The sequence below is a fragment of the Marmota marmota genome, unplaced genomic scaffold, assembly GCF_001458135.2.
Source record: "Marmota marmota marmota unplaced genomic scaffold, marMar, whole genome shotgun sequence".
In the NCBI taxonomy this organism is placed as follows: Eukaryota; Metazoa; Chordata; class Mammalia; order Rodentia; family Sciuridae; genus Marmota; species Marmota marmota.
Genome location: NW_025999968.1, coordinates 18,575,297 through 18,593,829, shown reverse-complemented (window position 1 = coordinate 18,593,829; position 18,533 = coordinate 18,575,297). Strand labels below are relative to the sequence as shown.

The 18,533-nt window shown below is 39.6% G+C and overlaps 1 protein-coding gene across 3 annotated transcripts in view; it reads left to right on the top strand.

The window, feature by feature from the left end:
• LOC107136361 (transmembrane protein 45A) overlaps positions 1-18,533 on the top strand; it is a 67,820-nt gene that overhangs the window by 2,759 nt on the left and 46,528 nt on the right. Inside the window, exon 1 of one of the 3 annotated variants that reach the window (XM_048803445.1) lies at positions 12,013-12,460. The exons of 1 other annotated variant lie outside the window; for it this stretch is intronic. In XM_048803445.1, the coding sequence (XP_048659402.1) occupies positions 12,431-12,460 (30 nt within the window). In that variant the 5' untranslated portion in view covers positions 12,013-12,430. Of the gene's footprint in view, positions 1-12,012; positions 12,461-18,533 lie in introns of those variants that run through there. One more of the 3 variants, XM_048803448.1, reaches the window with a different exon arrangement.

Genomic DNA, 18,533 nt, shown 5'->3' with positions numbered 1-18,533 from the left:
CCCCCCCCCGCCGGAATAGTCTGTTGCTTATGAGTGGCTATTTGATCTGTCTATGACTAATATTTTCTGACTCCTTAATACACAGTAGACATTGTTCTGAGCTCATGGCATCCTCACAACAACCCTGTGAGGGTTAGTGCCTATTTGAGGAGACATAATCACAGGCAGATTAAGATACTTGCCCAAGATTATACAGTGAACAATGGCAAGTATAGATTCAGTGTAGCATCAGAGTCCAAGCCTTAACCATTAGACTATACTGCCTTAGGTGTATGAGCAGCTATGACTGCTCTTGTTTTTGGTGGTGATTGTCAAGAAGTTCATGGAAGGAAGATCACTGGAGGCAGGGACACATTTGGAGGGATCTAGCTGACAGCTACCTGAAGAAGCTAGAATATCGAAAGGAGTCTCATCTTTGAGGTATGTTCCACATGAGACAACAGACATTTCACTTAAGAGACATTTAATTTTTTTATTAGATGGATCTCACTGCAAACGTGTGCATTGTCTTTTCATCTTGTTTGAAGAGAACCCACAAAAGTACCTGGAATTATGGTAGACACTTAATAAAATAAGTATCAGTTAAATGGTTATCCTCATTTGAAAAAGGAAGTGTGGCCACAGTAATTTATTTAAAAAAAACAACAGAGAAACTATGAAGTATCCTAAGACTTGTAGAAAATGGGGCAGATATGATATTGTGCTTCTATCTTGGGCACCCTCGTTTCTCATCTTATTTCTGGAGATGCTGTGGTTTGGGGATAAGAATTTCTCATGATGAAGGTCAATGTAGGGCTATTTTAAGTGTGGAGTTATTAGTCATAATCTAGATTTGACATCACTTTGGGAATTCACTCCTTAAATTACTTATATATTGATTCAAATTTATTATTTTAAAAATATTTTGACTTGCTGGTTATCTCATTTTCTTAATGTAGTTACCCTTTTCATCATAGCATGGGGTCCAGCCAAGCACATAGTCTTACCAGAGTGACCTTGAGCAAGTCCTTTCTCTAGAAGGCTTCATTATCTGTAAAATGTAAATACCAAAAGACATTACGTAAGAAAGTCCATGTAAAGCATTTGACATTGTGTCTGGCTCATAGTAAAGTCTATACATGTAAGCAATTCATTTTTTATTATGCTAAAATATACATAGATAACATGAAATTTACTATTTTATCCATTTTTAAGAGGACAGGTGAATGGCATTTTGCACATTCCTGAACTTTTTTTTTTCTTCTCAAACTGAAAAGACCACACCCATTAACAGTAATTCCCTATACCTCCTACTCTGTCAGCTTCTGGTAACCTCCATTCTACTTTTTTGTCCATCCATTTGACTACTCTAGTACCTCATATTTGTGGAATCATACAATAGATTTGTCCTTTTGTGTCTGACTTAATACATTTATCATAATGTCTTCAGGGTTTATTCATTAAGTAGCATGTGCCAGATCTTTTCTTTCTTTTTTTTTTATAACCATACGATTTATTTTTATTTTTTTTTAGTCATACATGACAGCAGAATGTATTTTGACATATAATACATACATGGAATGTACATACATCAATCATATTGTCTATTCTATTCTGCTGCCCTTCCTATCCTCCCTACTCCTTCCCTCCTCTCCCATCCTTTCTCTCTATCCAATCTAATGTGACACACTTTTTTTTTCAAATTTTTTTCTTTTAGGGCTGATTAATATTCCTTTGCATATACTTATCACCTTTTGTTTTTCTATTTATCCATTGCTGAATGGATTTGGGTGGTTTGCACCTGTGATGGTTAATTTTCTGTGTCAACTTGCGTAGGGCACAGCATGCACATACTTGGCCAAACATTATGCTAAGTGCTTCTGTGAAGGTATATTTTTAGATGACATTAAGATTTAAATCAGTGGACTCCAAATGTATGGAGTATGCTCTCCATAATGTGAGTGAGACTTATTCAATCAATTGAAGGTATCAAAAGAAAAAGAATGACTCCATTGAAGAAGAGATACTTCTTCCTCCAGACTGCCTTTGGGCTTAGGAATACAACATCAACTCTCTCCTGGACCTCTGGGCTGCTGGCCTACCCCAGAATTTCACAAGTGAATTCCTAAAATCAGTCTCTCTCTAATACTCTATATGTATGTATGTATGTGTATATATTGTGTATATATATATATGTTATATATATGCAATAGAATAATATACATATGTGTGTGTGTGTGTGTGTGTGTATTATCCCATTGGTTCTGTTGCTCTGAAGAACACTGATCCTTGATGATCCCTGACTAATAAGCCATCTTTGGGCTACTGTGAATAATGCTGCTATGAACACTGGTTTTCAATATTTATTCAAGCCCAGTTTTCAATTATTTTTGATACATACTCAGAGTGAAATTGTCAGATCATATGAAAATTCTACTTTTAATTTTTTAACAAACTTCTTCACTGTTTTCCACAGTGGCTAAACCATTTATTTTATATTCCACCATCAATACACAGGGATCCATTTTATACACACCCTTTCAACCCTTGTTATTTTCTGATTTATTTTTACTTTTTTTATAATAGCTGTCCTAATGAGTCTAAAGTAGGATCCCATGGGTTTTGTTTACATTTGTCTAATGATAAGTTATGTTGACTATCTTATACAGTGCTTATTGGCTATTCATATGTATTCTTTGGGCATATGCCTATGTGTTCAAATATTTGCCCATTTAGAATCAGGTTGCTCTTCTGTTGTTGCATTGTAGAAGTTCTTTATATATCTTGCTATTACCTTGTCAGGTATATGATGACAACTAATTTTTTCTCATTATTTGGATTGTCTTTTTACTCTTTTCATAGAATCTTTTGATGTATGAAAGTTTTACATTTTGATGTGGTCCAATTGATCTATTTTTTTCCTTTGTTGCCTGTGAGTTTGGCCCCATATATGACGTATTATCGCCAAACCCAATGTCATGAAGCTTTTCACATGTGTTTTCTTTCTTAAATTTTTTTTTTAGTTGTAGTTGGACACAATACCTTTATTTTATTTAAGATTTGTGGAATATGCTCTCCATATTATGTTGTGCTGAGAATTGAACTCAGCACCTTGCACGGTACTAGGCGAGTGCTCTACCGCTGAGCCACAACCCCGGCTCATGTGTTTTCTTTTAGGGATTTTATAGTTTTAGCTAATTGGCTTCAGTCTTTGATAGATTTTAAGTTAGTTTTCGCATGTAGCTATTTCAGCAATTCATTAATAATTTTTATGAATTATTATAATGTTTATCTCCATATAGAAATCAGTACCATAGATATAATGATAGTATAAAACATTGATTTGTTCTTGATTAATGTTTTCTGATTATGTCTAAAATATTGATTTTCTTCCCCCATAAAATTACTTGTAATTTCTACTCTCTGTAGCTATTTCCAAGGAAGAAAAAATATTCCTATAGTGAAAGGGCATTGGTTCCCGGTAGCTGTCTTTTCTTTTTTAAAATATCCTTGCCTTTTGGTGACATCTAGAGTTGAAAAAAAAAAAATATATATATATATATAATGAAAACAGTGTACAGAGTCAAAGTAATAATTTCTCTTTTATACATCTGTCTCCTTCCTGTTTTTCTGCCTTTCCTGGAGGTAGCCTGCTATACTTTGGATCTGGAATTTTCCATAAGTCCCATGTGTTAAAGGCTTTGTCCTCAGCTTGGTACTATTGGGAGGTGGTAGGGACTTTATCAGGTGAGCTTAAGATCTTAGGTCATTGGGGGCGTGCCCTTGAAGGGGATATTAAGACCCTGGCCACTCTTCTGTTTCTCTCACTCAACCATGAGGTGAATGTGTCTCTCCTCCACATGCTCCTGCCATGTTGTATTGTGCCACAACAGGCCTCATAAAACAGGGTCAAGCCATCATGGACTGAAACTTTTAAGTCTGTGAGCCAAAGTAAATCTTCCTCTTCTTGAGTCAATTTATCTCAGGTATTTGTGACAGTAATAGAAAGCTGATCAACACATAGCCTTTGTGTTGTGTGTCCTTCCAGACTCTCTCCAAAAGCTCACTCTCAGGGAAACATCTAAACGTCAATATAATTTAAAAATGAAAACGACACCACATTACATACACTGTTCTGACTTTGCCTTTCTTTAATTTGTTGTTGTTGTTGTTGTTCTGGGATCCAACCCAGGGCCTTGGACATGCTAGACAGGTGCTCTACCACCAAGTCACAAACCCTAGCACCGCTCTTCTCTATGAGCCATTGGCTCTTCCCAGTCCCCTGTGGCTCTCAATGCTCCTATAAAGGAGTCTGACACTGTCTCATAAAACATTGGAAGACAGAGGTCCTTTCTTTCATCTACCCACCACCACTTCTGAGCAAACTATGTCCCTCTGGTGCCATCAATAATCCTGAAGTGAAAAAGGCCTGGAGGCAAATACTTCTTTTCTTCCTTGCTTAAATGAGCGGAGGTTGCTGTCCTCTATGCCTTCTTTTACTTCTCTCTCAAGAGAAAAAAATGAAAATAACATCAAGAACCAGGTGGCTCTTTCCATGGTGAGGAAGTGAGGATCCCCATTGTACCTGAAATTTCATAAGGTTCTAAAACAGATACACATAATTTTATTTAATTCCTTTTAATAAAGAGAAAATGGATATTTAGAAATATTGCCCAAGAAAGCTGATGCTCAGGAGGTAAATTATGCTACTTATTTATTTAATTAGAAGGAATATGAAAATGTCTCTGATTTTAGCTCTTTTTTGGGGGGTGGGGTACTGGGGATTGAACTCAGGGGCACTCAACCACTGAGCCACATCCCCAGCCATATTTTGCATTTTATTTAGAGGCAGGGTTTCACCCACACTTGCCCTGCCGCTAGAGATTCTCTCACAGAAGGTGTGATGTAAAGCCAAGACATCTGTGGAAAGCTCCCTGGTAATTTGATGGGAGGCCTGGGCTGAGAGTCACTGGCCTAGTGGGAGGAATTTCCCAGCCAGGGGTGATTACCCTTGTGAGTATGCTGGTGGCCTTCATTCCCAGCGCTTAGAACTGACCTCAAGTAGTCCTTGTTGAAGGAAAGCTCTACCAAGGTTCTAATTAAGAAACAAATAAATTGGATGGGAACCTCTTCTCTTGGAATGTTCACAGAGATGATTTTTTCATCCTGCAGCCTCATCCCCATGAATACTCACTTGTTTAAGCCCTAATTTATATGGTGCTCCTATTAACTTCACTGTTTTCAGAACCAAGCTTCTCTCAGTGCTATAGTTATTTCTAGATAGAAAACTTAGGCATTTAGGACGCATCTGAATTGCCTTTTAATGACTTAAAACTATCGTGAGTCCATTTTCTGATTTGAGTCAACAATGAGTTGCCAAATTGACCTTATTCCGTGTGTACAGAGATTGTGTCTATCTCTGGACCATAGTCTACCACCAATTAAATTTCAGTAAAAAGTATTACGCTTAATTTATATTCAATTTAGTAGGAAAAAGCAGGAGCTAAAGTGACATATAAGGATTTTTTTTCAACTTCAGATGAACATCTCTTTAAAACAGGATATATTAGTTCCACAAGATTCTTTTAAAATTAAAACAATATATTAAAATATCAAAATATTGATATTATAGGTTGAGCATCCCTAATTTGAAAATCCAAAATCTGAAACTTTTTGAGTGCTTAAACAATACTCAAAATGTTTCAGATTTCAGGGCATTTGGGATTTTTGGCTTTCAGATTAGGGATGCTCAACCTGCAAAGTCTATGAAGATATTCCCAAACCTGAAAAAACTCAGAAAACTGAAATATTTCTAATCCCAAGCATTTCAGATAAGGGATCCTTAACCTATATTAACTACTCTTATGTAATATAGAAGATGTTCCTCATATCCTAATAGACCTACATTTTAAGTTACTACCCTTACACTGTACATAAAATAAGAATAAAGTTCCAGATATCACTTTGATATGTCTAAGTATGGATCTAGTGTTTTGTTTTTAATTATCTTGTTTTTTCCTGATGTGTTCTTTTAATATGAAGACCTAAGCCTTTTTTTCAGTTCAAGGAGTCTTTCGCCAATTACTGCTTTCCGCCTCCCCCTTTTCTTATATGTCAGGTGTATGTTTAGACTAACAATTATGAAAAACTGTTAAAGGCAGATAACAAAAGCCAAAATAGAGAGCTACTTGGTAGTGCAAAGTACATTTAAGGCATGTTTGAAGATCCTGTGTGTTTTAATCAATAATGAAAACTTAAACATTAAAAGTGGTAAAAAAAAAAAAAAACCTTAGAAAATGCTAAAATCATATTATAGCTAACCCTTGGCAACAAAGGCCAGAGTTCAGACAGGGTGATGAGGGTAAATGATATGGAGGAAGAATGAGGGGAGTTGGGGTTAGAGGTTATGGAGTTATCTTACTTGGAAGCAGCTCTCAGGGAGAAGGGACCCCTGTGTGTCCATCCCCAGTGTTATTGTCCTGCTACTCTGTGTCTACTTGGCATGAGGATGAACCACTAAAGAGCAGGATGACTTTGTTTTCTCCTTCCTGCCTCCATGACTTTTGGGAAGGGCTGTCTCCAATAGGGGAGCAGAGGAATGCATCAATACCTCATCCACCTGGGGCGAGTTTAGGAAACTCCCTGGAAACATTAAGCCTCATTTTTCCTTCTCAGGATGTTGGGCCTGTCTCTCCTTACTTCTGAGTATCACTTTGGGAGGATTAATGAGGTGATGTATGCAATGGGGCTTTGCCAACTGCAGTGTAGTCCCCAGAAGTCAGCCAAGATGTGAGCATGTTTGCTGCAAAGCCCTTTCTTCACAGAAAGATGTGTGAACAAAAAATGGCTGAGTGACTTTATTAGGTGTTGGCCTCTTCTCTGAGTTCTCATTTTGCCCTTACATATTCATTATATGGTAATGGCTACTAGTCCTCCCATTTTGTGGATGAGATATACCAAAGACCAGGAGGTTAACAACTCATCCGAGGTCATGCAGGGCTGAAATCAGAATTTAAACACAGGGTAGCATCACTACAGTGTCTGACCTCAACATTTATGACATCTGTAGTGTTATCCTTAGGAATGAAACAGTGTTGATAGTTGCTACTTTGGAGTGTTGGTAAGTACTCAAGTCTAGGATAGACAAACAGAGGCAGAGGTATCATGGTGTACCAGCCTCCTTATCCTGAAGTTCTAGATTCTTCTTACTGCCCTTTGTGATCCCAGTCATTTATGTGCCTGATTCACTCTCATTTAGCATCCATCACCCTCTTCGCCTGAATGACTGCAGTTGTATCTCAAACTATCTGTAGTAAAGGGTGAAGGAACAATTTGGGTTTTCCCTTCCAGTCTATTTTAGCCTTAAAAAAAAAATCCTGCTTAGATTTTTCCTCGATGCCAAATTACTTTAAAATGTTCAAATTTTTCTGAACATTTCCTCTCAATTTCGGCACTCATCGTAGATGGTAGTAAACAGTTTGCAGAATAGCCCTGGCCCACACACTGTGGTGTAAATGGTACTGTCTTGTGCATCTTCCTTCTTTCACTCTTGCCTCCTCTAAACCAAAGACCACAAAGCAGTGACAGGTATTCTTTTAAAAATACAAATAAAAATCACACCATTCCTGGACTCAGCCTGTCCAGTGGCTTCCCCTGGAAGTTAAAATAAAACCAGACATTTACCATGGCCCCAAAGGTCCTCAGCCAGCTGGACCTGTCCATATACCCACCAATTTCCTTTTCTCACTAGCCTTCCTTGGTGCTAATAAAGTGGAATTAGGCTTTTGATAAAATTAGGTTCACACAGAAAACACAATATGTCCTTTCTTCTACGAGGCCAAGCATGGACAGGTGCTTCCATCATTGTCTTTCCAACAGTGAGAACTTTCTCACTAGTTTCAGAAGGAGCAAGATGCCTAAAACCAAGTCTCAGAAAAGATTTGATCAACTCTGTAGTGTAACCTATTGCTTCTCTGACATACTCTGCCTAAAGGGGCCTGTAGAGCCGTCCCTTGAGGATTCAGCATTGTACTGATCAGCACATGCATATGAGGAAACTACTGGAAGCTGAGAGACTGGCATCAGGGTGTGGTGGGATGGTGTGTGTGTGTGTGCTGTAGTGATTTGAGTTTGTCTCCCCAAAGTTCATGTGTTAGAAAGTTAATCCCAATTTTATATGTTAATGACATTTGGAGGTGAAACATTTGGGAATTAACTAGGATTAGATGAGGTCCTGAGGGTAGGGCCTAAATAAAAGCATTAGAGTAAGAGAGATCTGAGCTAGCCTGCCAGCACTGTCTTTCCATGTGATGCCCTCTGCTATGTTAATGATGCAGCAAGAAGGCCCTTGGCTTCTTGAGCAGATGCTGGAGCTATGCCCTTGGACTTCTCAGCCTCTAAACTGTAAGAAATATATTTCTTTTCTTTATAAATTACCTAGTCTCAAATATTCAGTTATAGCAACATAAAATGGATAGAGATATTGGGAGAAGAGTACAAAGCCCAGTGTTCACAGGACTGGGAATATTGCTTTTTCCTTCTAGCCAGACTGGAAAACCCATAATTCATGGGATATTGGGTAGAACAGTCAGAAAGTTCTTGCCTTAGTAATGGGAAACAGCACTAGACTGAGCACTGCTCCAAATGTGCCTAACAAATCATAAAAAAGAAGCTCACCAGAGGATCAAACTGTTTCCAAGTCATTAACCTCATTTCAGAACAGAGCTCTATAATATTTATAGAAATAAAAAAGATTCAGTACCCAACAAGGTAAATTCCACAATGTCTGGCACCTCAAAATAGTCAAGTGTTTGTGTTTAAATTGGAAATACACTGTCCCTGCCTGTCCTGATGGTGTTCTTCGATGCACATTTTTGTACCATTAACAAGTCAAAAAGTTTGTGCCTTCAGTTTTAACATCTTGTACATAACAAGTCCGAGAAGGCCAAACCATGGTCTGTGTTGATATTTACCTTGGCTTCTGAGACACCAGTTCCCCTTTTATATCTATTATTATCATAAAAAATATGTTTTCCCATGTTTGATACATTCCCATTGGATTAGAGCAAGGTGAACCCAAGCTAAGATATTGCCTAAGTCCATCATGGATCTCAATGAAGTTCAGGGTAAGGGGTAGTGAAAGTGGTGGGTGAAGTGTGATTGATTTACTGAGGCCAATCATGACTCAAAATTAAGAGTCTTAGAGGGCAGTAAGGGCCAAGCCTGGGAGGCAAGGTCTCTGATAGTATTAATAGGACTGGTGAGGCCAAGATCCAGAACCAGAAGACTTTGAGAACGAATAGAGAACATACAGAAAGTGAAGTAAGCAAAGTCTCAGGAAGACTGTGTCCAGGGTGAATAATCAGGGCTTGTTCATTATCAGAGGCTGGTGACTGGGTCAGAAGAATGTGCCAGGATCACCTACGAACTGACTGCTTTGGAGGTTCATAGCTGATGTCCACATTTTGGACCTTGCTATCTATTATCCCTCTGAGATTTGGGCAATTTTTAATTTGATTGACAAGACTATTTCTTTGATTCACTCCTCCACAATTCTGAGATCCAGTCTGACACTATGTCTTCTGAATACTTTTAGTTAGACTCTTTATACCCAGAACAAACAAGTTTTCTTCAGATTGGCTGGGGCTAAGTACAACATTCTTTCCCACTCGACTTGTACAGACAATGTGGCTTTTCTTCATACAATTTATCAATCTTTTGGCAAAGCAAAAATAATTAGTTTTCAAAAATGTTTAACCCAAGGAGTTTCTTCCTGAAGATGATGACAAGATATCACTATCATTATGTAATTAAAATTTTATTTTCTTTGGGAGATGGGGTTGGGACTAAAAGGAATAGTCTCTGAGAAAATTGGAATTCCATTTGTCTTTTAAAGGAAGGATATCTTAAAAGTCACTTTTTCATCTAGAAGAGGGTGCTTTCCATTGGTAGTCTTGGAACACATTACTTCCATTGCAAATGATAACTACTATGGAATGGATAACTCAAACTGGGATGTAGGGATGTATGCTGGATGGTAGTCAGTATTCTCCTTGTCACCATGATGGTCTTCATGGTCAGAATGATTCCATTACAGTATTTAATAATGACAACACCAACACTAGACAGTAGACAGAGTAAGTTTATTACTTTATTTTTTTTCAAGTCAGCAAAGATCAAAAAAGATTCTATTCTCTGTGTTTCCCAATGGGAAAGACATAGATATAGGAGAGACTAGAAGGTACAGGCTCTCTGTGTCTATCTGATAAACTTAGGTCTGCTGTCTGTACTACTAGACATATCTGCAGACATTAACTCTGTAAGGAAGATTCAAGAGAGGACAGCTCATGCTTTGTGGAAAGGAATGTACTAACTTGATATAATCTACTTTATGTTAATTGTGGTGAGTATTTAACTTTGTCTTTATATTTATTTATGTTTTGTGGTGGTAATGAGTAAGAGGGTGGGGTGAGTAAATTAAATTGCTTCTCTGTTCTGAAAAATTGCTACATTCTAACTGGTTCTCAGGTGGGAGGATGGGAGTTGTTTTTTTTTTTTTTTTAGGAGAGAGACTGACAATGTGAAATCAGTGAGTGAAGGCAAAATCAAGAGCATTTTTCTTTACCTCAGTCCTAGTTTCGTTTTCCCCTTGCCCACTTTTGTTTCTTTTCTATACCATTTCCCCTCCAAACCTGTGATCACTCTTCTGTCAACAGGTCCTTAATAACATAGAAATTGCACAAGATTCTGAAGAGATATTGATGGATTATTTCCTTTCCTCATTACTGTAGATCTTATATTTGCCTTGGAAATAGAATTTGTATACCACCCTAGGAAATTCTTCTTTAGTTTTCCTGAAATTAAGAGAATCCCCATTTTTTTCCCATAAAGTTTAGAAAGAGGCAGTTTATGAAAGTTACTAATAGAAAGAGGTCAACTGAAGGGATATTTTGATTTTGAGGTATCCTGACCTGGGCATGATATTAATCCTTTGGAAAACAAAAGGTTGAGGTACCTACTCTTGCCCTCAGAGAGCAAGCATTGACTCACACTGAGCCTAGTTAAGTCTCTGATTATTTTTTTAGTGCTTTATCAATCACAGATGGTGCTGAATCATGAGGTATACTGCCAGATTTTGGGATGGAATATCACTCACTAATGAAGAACTTGGTTAGGCCTAAAAGAGTACATTTTCAGGAAAAGTCACGGACTTGAAGTGTGTTATCTTTCCTTGCTATTTGGAACATCATCACTTACTTTTATGTATCTAGGTTAACAAATGACACCTGCAAATATTCTCCCCTTTATTGTCCCCAAACTGAAGTTCAGCCTTTTGTATTTTTCCTCCAAGGTTCAGGGTATATTTGAATGTATAAACTAATATTTTTTTATTTTGGGGAGTGAGACTTGAGAAGCAATTCACAAAGGACAATTCTAAACTAGGGTGACTAAAAACCTGAATAAGGATGAATGGATATTTTTTTCTGGTGATCTATGTCCAAGTGGAGAATTGATGAGCAGGTTAACTTACATTAATTGAGTATCTTACTGTTATAAAACAGACCATGAATGACCCTGGTGTTTGGAGAAAGCAATTCTTATTTGGCGTCCTTATAGGAAAGTCTCTGGTTTAAATGAGTTTCTCCACTGGCTTCCCACTTGGGTTTACATTTTCTAAATATATTCAGGGGTTTTTGTTTGTTTGTTTGTTATTTGGTAACATGACAGCATAACCTCACAACTTCACATTTATTAGTTGCAGTCCACACTCACCTTAATTTCTTATGGTCTCATTTCTTATTTGCTGGTATGTCAAAATGCTGAAAGGAACAGCAATTCTATGACTATTTATTCCTGAGATTTCTCAGTCTTCACATGTGCAGCTCAGGTCAGGGGTACCATCTGGGGTATTATCTACTCCCCATGTGTTGGAATGAATGTAAGCTGGTTGGCTTGGTAGGCTTGTCCAGATAAGAGAAGCAAAGTCATGGGGGAGGGAGGAGCTATTCCTTGTGGGAGCCTTATACTTACATCCTGACCATTGAAGTTGGATGGCTGAATGGCTTTATGGAATTGATTAATCAGGAAGTAGACATAGTGAGAGTGGAAGTAAATGAGCATGGTTACAGTTATGGGAGAAACCCTGCTGATGGTGATTCCTTAGTGTCTTCTGGTGAGCTGGGAGCCTGACTGGTGGGTTGACAGTCATACTTGTGTGTCTGACGACATTAATTGCAAGGTGCTATGGGCCAAGTTTCTGTAGGTTGGGTGGAGATGGAGGTCACTGGCAGTGAGTACAACACCCAAGGAGAAACATATGAGTAGGAGGAAGAAAAGCGATTTCTTTTTTGTGTTGTTGCAAGACTGGTGCTGGTGAAATAGTCTTTTCTTGAACACTGAGCTGCACCTGGTAGGATTGGGAGCCTTTGAGCAACACATCCACTCAGGAACCATGGAGGACTTAGGCAAAGGTCAAAGTAAGGTAAGTTTTAGTACGACACTGTGTTTTCTTACTAGTTGCTTTTGGCACCTTCACAGATGTGTGTGCATGTGTGGGCGTGTGTGTTTTTGTAAAACTGAACGTATGGTGTCAATTTTCAAACTATAGTTTCTATACTACAGAATATTTTCAGCATTAACTAAGAAACAAAGGCTGGGAGCTCTGTTTTGGACAGTCTGTTTTGGACAGTTTGAGAGGTGTAGTAGACATCTGGGTGGAGAAGTTGAATATACAGTTGATTGCAGGACTCTATAGTTTGAGGAGAAGCTGGTACTAAAGATAAATATTTGGGAAACACAGGCATGTGGCACAGCATTCCAAGCTGTGAACAGGATGAGATCCCCCAGAGTTGAGGGTAGATAGAAAAGAGTTTTAAAAACAGGTCCCCAGGACTTCCAATCATAAGAGCTTGGAATTTAGGAGACACTGGAAACAAAGGAGGGTGCAATGAATGGGAAAAAAAACAAGGGAAGAATATTTTTCAGAGAGGAGGCTGTGGGGAGCACTGTGGAATTCTGCCAGTGGCTCAAGTAAGATGAGGGCAGAATTGGCCACTGAATCTAGCAATGGGGTGGGGGTGGTCTTTGGTGGCTTTTTTCAAGAGAGAGAGAGAGGATCATGTATGACCAGTAAAGAAGGGACAGAATGAGGTGGGGCAAGGTGAAATTGCTGCCAATTTTCCTCTGTCCTCATTCTGGGAGACCCAGGATCCTTAGTTTCTCATTCATCTTTATTTTATGTTGCCGCCTCAATTTAACTTTGCAAGCACTTTTAAATTCCTTTTGAGTATGACAGATGGGGTGCTCTCACGGATGAATTCTTCTCCAGTGTCTGTTGGGTTCAGGGACTGTGACTGTTTGGCATTCTGTCTGGTGACAGAGATGTAGCCAAACCCTGGTCCTGAGAGAGGTGCTACGAGCAAATCTCTGAATATAACCTTAGAACTGGAGTAACAACAGACCTTGCAAGGAAGAGGCCCTCAGGTGTGAGCATGGTAACAGGTGGGGCTTGTTCTCATCTCCTGATGAGGCCCCAAGAATAATTGTGTTTTAGCATTTGTCTTGGTACAGGCAGGCCCAGAGTATGACAAATAGAAGTCTTTAAATTAAGAAAAAATAGAAGGCTTTGAGAGGAAAACAAGAGAGTGAATGCAATGATGGAGAAAAAGAAGAAAGAAATCAAGACAAGTGAGGAAGTTTCCTCAGCTTGGCCCTGTCCTTCTGGGCTATGTTTATCCTGGTAGGAATGCAAGGGCTGACCTACATTTTTAAAGTGATTGTGGAATTTGGCATGTATTTTAGGAAGGCTGTTCCCAGGGCTGAGGCCCATGGGTGACTCAGCTGGCTTAGACACAGCTGGCTTTTGTTGGGGCAACAGGAGAGCTCCCCTGCAGTGGTCTGGAAATATTTGCAGACGGTGCCATCTTGTTATTGCCATCCAGCAGGCCTGTTGCTTCCTTCTCGTCCCTCTTGTTTAATCAGGCCTCACCATTTTTGGCCAGTGAAAACAATTATTGTTTAGAAGCTCCAAATACAGACTGTAGGTATTCCTTTAGGGCTGTGTTAAGGTGGTAGGAGATGCCAGAGGAAGGATAAGTTGGTAGGGTCCCTTCTTTGCTGCCCATACCAGGTTATGAAAAGCAAACCTTCTACTTTGTTATCTATGTAGCATTATGCACTGGGTGTCTATCTACCTGCAGTGCCAACTTTCACATAACTGCCTCACCCACCCCACACGTCCCACAGAGTGTTATCACCCAAATGTGTCTCACTTTCCCTGTTTCAATACAGGTGGTGGGAAGATAGGGGACACAAGGAAGTCAGACATCATGGTGTCCCTGCCTGGCTAGGAGAAAGCAACCTCTGCAGTACTAGGGGGGCTACATCAAGGTGACACCCTAGTTTTCCTTGGTCTCATGTAGAATGTGAGTGGGTAAACGTTTCATTAGCTTCATGAAGGGAGAGACCTGGTTTCTAGTCATTTTTAATACCTTAAAGAACCACTTTAGTAACTGAGGGCAAAGTTTGGCTCTGCCACAGCTGCTTTCTAATTTGGGATTTAGTGGAGTTTAAATTCTTTCTGCCATGTGTGCGCTCCCCCCGGCAATGTGATTGCAAGGAGTCCAGGTGAAGTCTGCATCTCTGATTGAGGCAGGATGTGCTGCCCATGAGCTTTAGTTACTCAATTTCTGTGTCTTCCCCTGCCTGGGCAGGTCTTATCTGGATCTCAGAGGCAGCCTCTCGGGCTGGGACAGTGGAAGTGCCAAGTCAGCTTCAGCACGTATACAGTTCCCGCAGCTGCCCACCCCATATTTCTCTGTGCCAGCTGGGTCTAGCCTCCTCCTGTCCATTCGGGCAATGGAAGAGAACGATGCCATCCAGAGCTGTGTGACATGTGGGGCTGGCCTGTTTGAGGTGGCCAGAGCCTACTTGCTGTATTCCATTCTCGTACTTTTCTTGTACCTGGTACAGTTGTGAACCCATATACTGTGATTGCAAATTATATTTCAGATCCACTCAGTAATGTGATGAGAGGTGTTTGTGTGTAAATGTTTGTTTGTTGTTTTGGGTTCAGGAGGATATCTGTGGAAGTCACTCTTTCCTAAGCCATTCTCAGGCAGTATATGGTTCTGTAGCGATGCATCTACCCAGCTTTGTCCAACACCAAGTTCAGATCTATGCTTGAGAAGACAAAATCAAACAGTAGCAGGAACTTAATGTTGGGGGTGGTGGTACCCCCCAACCCTTGTCTAGCTATTGCCAGGGCTTTTGGATACATGAATCCACAAACAAAAACCTGTCTGAAGGCTTGCACAGGCCACAGTCTTAGTGAACTAATAGGTCTATGCATAAACATCTCTCAATATGATCCTAGTGGGTGAATATTTATGTCCATCATGCTGTGAGCAAGGGTAAACTAAGTTCTTGTGATCGTGCCTACTTCTTGGTACTGTTACCAACTATCCTGGGGACAAGGAGCAAAATGATACTAGCACTTCATATCTTCTGTCCTCTTTACTCCAGCATAACCAGCCCTCTTGATTCTAGGGCCACATTGTAATATTTGTCATTACTTTTTTCTACCCTACAAACTTCTGATGTGTTTCGCATTATTTCCACATATTCCAAACCTCCCAAATTTGCTACATTCATTTCATAGCTTAGAACATGTACTTTTTTAAAAATAAAATAGTTAGAGGTATCATGGGGTATTCTGATGATGCTTTCTGAGGTTGTGACCCCCATCTGGACAAGTGGCCCGAGGGGGATGCCTATATTACAAAAGTACACTTTGACTTTCTTTCAGTGCTTTTAGTGGACGGCATGGTACCTGGTTTTTCTGAATTTATTTAGAGATGTGAGATGCTCATCAGTCTGTTCATTCATTCATTTCCTTGTTTGTGAACTCCATTTAAGAAATGCTGGTACTGGGAATGTAAAGATAAAAGGCTTAGTCCCTTCTTTCCAGGAACTCAAAGTGCAGTGAGACAGACCCTAAATGTAAACAATGACAGAATTCATGAGCAATTCCATAACAGTTCCTTGGGATCACAGAAAAAGGGAAACTCTCATACTTGAAGTGTAGGTTTGAGGAGGTTCTCTGTCTGAGATGGAATGACCCCTTGACTGAGATTTTTTTTCTTCTAACCCCTCTTTTTCCTCCTTCTCTTCTTCCTCTTCCTCTTCCTCTTCTTCTTCTTCCTCCTCCTCCTCGTTTGTAACTGAGTTATGTTGGATGTGTGTTAATTGGGTGAAGGAGGGAAGGGCTGCAGGCCATGTGGAACAGAACAGAGCCAGGGAGGCATGCTAGAGAGCTTGGCGTGTTTGGGTAATGTTCAGTGCCACTATTTAATTTGGTTCTATCAATGGGGCAACAGAAAATGAGAGTAGGGTCCCTCCAGGAGGTCAGGGATACTGCCCCTCCCCCCATTATCCTGCTGTGATCAGACCATCCTTTTTGAAGAAGTACATCTGTGGGATGCATAACAGTATCTTATAGGAGCCCTGGAATGTGTCATCTGGAGGAAAGAGAGACCTAGATTTGCAGTTGTTTTGACTAGACTTGCAGCGGAGGCTGCTGTGAGCGCAGGAAGTAGGAGGAGATTGTGTTCTGAATCCTGCTTCTTCCCTCAGACTACAGTGAGATTTGGGGCAAATTATATAACAAATCAGTGTCTATTGACAAAAATTTTCTAATAATACCTACCTCATCAGAGGTGATGTGAAGATTAAATGATATAACTTATTGATATATGAAATAATCTAACACAGTATTTAGTCAACAGATGTTATCTTCTTTTGCTTTCTGTTGTCTTTCTTTTCTCATTCTTTGTCACCTTCTTTTCCTATTCTCCATTTTTCATCCAACTCTTTATTAGCTAAGTAATATATGTCAGGCATCCCACAAGATCTACATTGTCCAGTATGGTGGACACCAGCCATATGTGGCCATGGAACACTTGAAGTGTGGCAGGTCCCAACTGAGATGTGCTATCAGTGTGAAACACACACAGAAGTCATGTAGTTAACACTTTGTCTTGTCCCCAAACCACCATTGTTTCCAGGGCTTGCCTTCCAAGGGCAGGAGGCCAGAGACTTCTTGAGTCTGTGGAGGTTTTTCCAATAGAAATACAACCTTTGATTGTTTTCTGAGGTGGTCTTCAGGTGAGCTCTTCTTCCTGCAGTGATATTCTTATGAATGACAAAGCTTTGATTTTAAATTTCTAGTCTGTGTTCTTATTTTCCTCAGCAGTTTGGAAATACTGAGTTAATACTGGGTTGTGAGCAGGAATGAAATTTTTCTTAGTAATTTTTTTTCTATTCATTGCATGCTCAATTGACAAAATTTGATGAAATAGAATACATTATAAAGCTAGATTTCACCAGTTTCTTCTCACTTTTATAGAAGTGGCTACTGAAAATTTAAGATTACTTGTATAATTTGAATTTTATTTCTATTGAACAGCATAGTGCTGGCTGCTAGGAATTCACAGACTTTTGGAGCTTATGGCCTAGTAGGGGTAGGTAGAAAAACAAAATCAGAAGAAAATTTAAAAATAAATAAAAAGTACAAATTGTAATTAGAAAAATAAACATTATAATACATACTGTGAAGATAAGTTTCTATGGAGAAAAAAATAGGAGTATGTAATTTAGACCACGTGGCTGAGGAAGTCCTCTCTGAGGAAGGGACTGGTGCTGGACCTTGACGGAGCTCTTCCTATGTGGACTTTCTAGATGACAGTGGGTACAGAACATTTCAGGCAGAGGAAAGAGCCTGCTGGGAATACTCATTGAGTCCATCTAACACCAGGCCTGTGGTCAGCAGTGTGAAAACCCGTGGAGTGCTAGAGCCAAGGAGCGCCCCTGACTGCTCAGGGCTTGTGCTCTGGTGAGAAGACAGGCACCTGAGGGTGCAGGGATGTGGCTGGTACTTGGCCCTGGAGTGCCCTTTGCCCTGTCTTGTTTCCATCTCAGAGTCATCATCAACCATAGTCTTGACCAAGCGGGTCCCTAGGGCGTGTCTGTTCTTCCTTCCAGTAAGATGCACTGTTGCCCCTCTATTCCCTGTTCTCACCGCCTGCTCTGACTCAGACTCATCATCTAGGTAATGAGCGTCTGTGATTGTCTTCTAACTGGTTTCCTTGCCTGCAGCCCCTTTCTCCCTGTCATATATCTGTGCCTGGCTGCCAAGTTAATCTTACTTGAACACCATTTAGATCATGTGACTTCCTTTCTCCTGAGACTTAACAGTGCCTTGCTGGCAGAAGAGCAGTTTTCTGGGAACATGGAATTCCACTTTTTCTTGTCTGAACTTGAACTTTAAGGTGATTGAAGTTTAGGTGTTTTTCTCTTTCTCCCTTTCCAGTTTCTCTCTACCTCTGTAGGTTAGTTTCATATGCAAAGCTGGCATTTAACTAATTTTTTTTTTATTTATTGAATTTATAAATAGGATATGCTAGGATTTGGGGTTTTTAAAAAAAATTATTTATTTATTCTAATTTGTTATACATGACAGCAGAATGCGTTTCAATTCATAGTACACATATAGAGTA